This window comes from Zonotrichia albicollis, chromosome 7, assembly GCF_047830755.1.
Source record: "Zonotrichia albicollis isolate bZonAlb1 chromosome 7, bZonAlb1.hap1, whole genome shotgun sequence".
Lineage (NCBI taxonomy): Eukaryota > Metazoa > Chordata > Aves > Passeriformes > Passerellidae > Zonotrichia > Zonotrichia albicollis.
The window spans coordinates 49563688-49566187 of NC_133825.1; the positions used below are offsets into that span (position 1 = coordinate 49563688).

Below are 2500 nucleotides of genomic sequence, written 5' to 3' on the forward strand. Positions count from 1 at the left end.
TTAATGTGGAAAAGGGGTCACATTTAAGAGTACAGGTTGTTTTTTTGCAGCTTGATGTACCTACCCAAGAAGTTGCTCAGCCGGAGTTCGTGCGCGGCGTTATTTTACAGGTGATGAGCAGCCTAAGGCATCGCTTAGCAACGCGTATTTAATTAGGAAAAAAAAAATAAACAGATGCTTTCTGACTCTTCACTGACCTTTGGTAACCTTTCGGGATCACCTGGGTGTCGTGGAATAACTTTCTGCAACCTCTGGAAGCCGTAATCTATGGTGGGTTCGTTAAGCGCTGGAACATAAACAGATGAGGCGATTTAAGCAGAGGGGTTTCATAAAATCCACATCCCAACAACTGCTCCTGAGCACAAATTTACACCCCACGTGCAGTTTTCCTCTCAGACCTTTTCCCGGCCACAAACCTCATTTTACAGCCTGTCCTGAGGAAGGGGTTTTTATTTTTTTTCCCCCTTCACAAAGCAATGATTACTTCTACTTATAATTAGGCTGGAAAATAGTCAAAGGGTTATCCAATATATTGCAAAAATGATAGCACAGTAACAAAGTTACAGGTCTTGAGGCCATATATAGCAATCACTACAGTCATGATATGATGTCTGCATCACGGGCTGCTTTCTATACTGGCTGTGGATTTATGGGAAACTGGCAATTATGACATATGTCCAGCTATTGCTAGCTTCAGATTTATCCCTGTGGTCCTTTTTTGTCTAGCATATTGCCTGAGCACAAACCAGGCAGGAGGAGCACTTAATCTTGCAAAGCTTTAATAATCTGTGAATGGCTGACTACAAACTGATGTAGAGCACTATCATTCTACAGCTGCAATCCACTAGCCTCATGAAATTGCAGGCCACAAATAGTAATTAATCTTTTTATCCCTCAAATTGTAATTTTGACTATGAACTGTGCTTGGTCATAAATCAGCAGCACATGCTGCTGTGTACAGTGCATGAATCATGATCCTGACTCAGTTAGACTGCACACATTGTGTTTAACAAGCTTTATAAGGAGTCATAGGGCTTTATTATAGCCCTGCCTGACTCAAACAAAAACTGAGCCTGGAGGCCCAGTGACTAGAGTTAAGATGAAAATACTTATTAGAGTATATTACTCCTTGATGTAGATATCGTTTTCAGCAGACTAACTCCATGGTGCATGGCGCTACATAAATCAATGGGTTTTCTGAGACTAATAAGAACTGCCTCCATCTATTCATTACTCAGCCCGCAATTTAGGCCATCACTCATTAGTCAGCATGTAATTTGATGATTAACACCGTACAACTCAGCAGGTTCGCCCAGCACACAAAGGCTACAACTTACTCGGGGAGGGGGGCGCCGGGGAACGCCACCCGAAATAATTGGCCGACATTATTATCCAGTGCTGCCATTATTTGTGTAAACACGGGCGGCACATCCCGTGATCAATGCGGGGAGGCTCACACGCATGCACTCAATAACACGACAGAAAGTTGAAGACTGCAATATGATTTGACATTCCATCATGCATCCCGGAGACAAAGGTCCACATAGGAATGTGAAGTAAGACATTTTCTTGTTAATAAAGCATTGATCCGATGTATTGATTTTACATGACATGGCTTTTGCTGGGATTTTGCCCTCCTTTTTCTTTGCAAATAGTAAAGCTCTTCAAAATGCCTTGGCGTATGTGACATGGCAAAATTTCTAACTCTCTGTGATGTAAATTCTATATGTGTAAAACCACTTCATAATCAGACCATTAATCATCAGAAGCTGTCAGCATTGACTTTGGGGACAATTTGTCATGTCTTTGCCTGGGCCCATACAAGTGTGTCAAGAAAAAGCCTGGTGTGTTGGGACAGATGAGCCGCCGGTATAGCCTCACAAAATGACTTGCTTAAAAAAGGATTAAATAAAGTATTACATTTCTTGATTAGAGAACAAAAAAAGTGGCACTCGGTGCATTTGTAACATGTCAAGGTTTCTCCTATTTTCCAGCTAATCGCCATGACTGTTTGACTTAATGAATCTGGTCTGATGAAAGGTGATCAGAAAAGATAGATGGCCAACTCCTATTGATTTCATGCAAATGCAGCTGACAGGTGATAGAAGCTTTAATGCAAGCTTTCAGAAGCTTTATGACTTGTAATAACCATACACTTCCATTCTGGGAGAGACACCACCAAATGTTTCACTTCAATTCAGATCCTCTTCAGAGAACCGCAAATACTTCAGCGGATGTGGCTCCGCCTTCCCCCTCCGAGCCCAGCCTAAAATCAGCTTGGAAAGGCTCAGAAGCCTAAGCGTGGAGCCAAGCCTAAGATCATCGCTCTACTTAAGGTTCTAATTATTGCGGGTGATTTCGTCACCCTGGATTTCTCCTCTTCCAAAGGTGAACCTCCAGCAGGAACACCAGGTTTAAACGACCAGGGGCTTTTTGAACAGCTACTGTAACAATTAATTTACATGCAGGAATTAGAAAAGATTGCCTATCTCTTTAAATT

General features: G+C 42.0%; 1 protein-coding gene across 9 annotated transcripts in view; it reads right to left on the reverse strand.

Annotated features, from left to right (window-relative positions):
• EBF3 (EBF transcription factor 3) overlaps positions 1-2500 on the reverse strand; it is a 123192-nt gene that overhangs the window by 17782 nt on the left and 102910 nt on the right. For all 9 annotated transcript variants that reach the window (XM_074545419.1, XM_074545416.1, XM_074545415.1 and 6 more), the window contains exon 11: positions 198-286. In XM_074545419.1, the coding sequence (XP_074401520.1) occupies positions 198-286 (89 nt within the window). The remainder of the gene's footprint in view (positions 1-197; positions 287-2500) is intronic.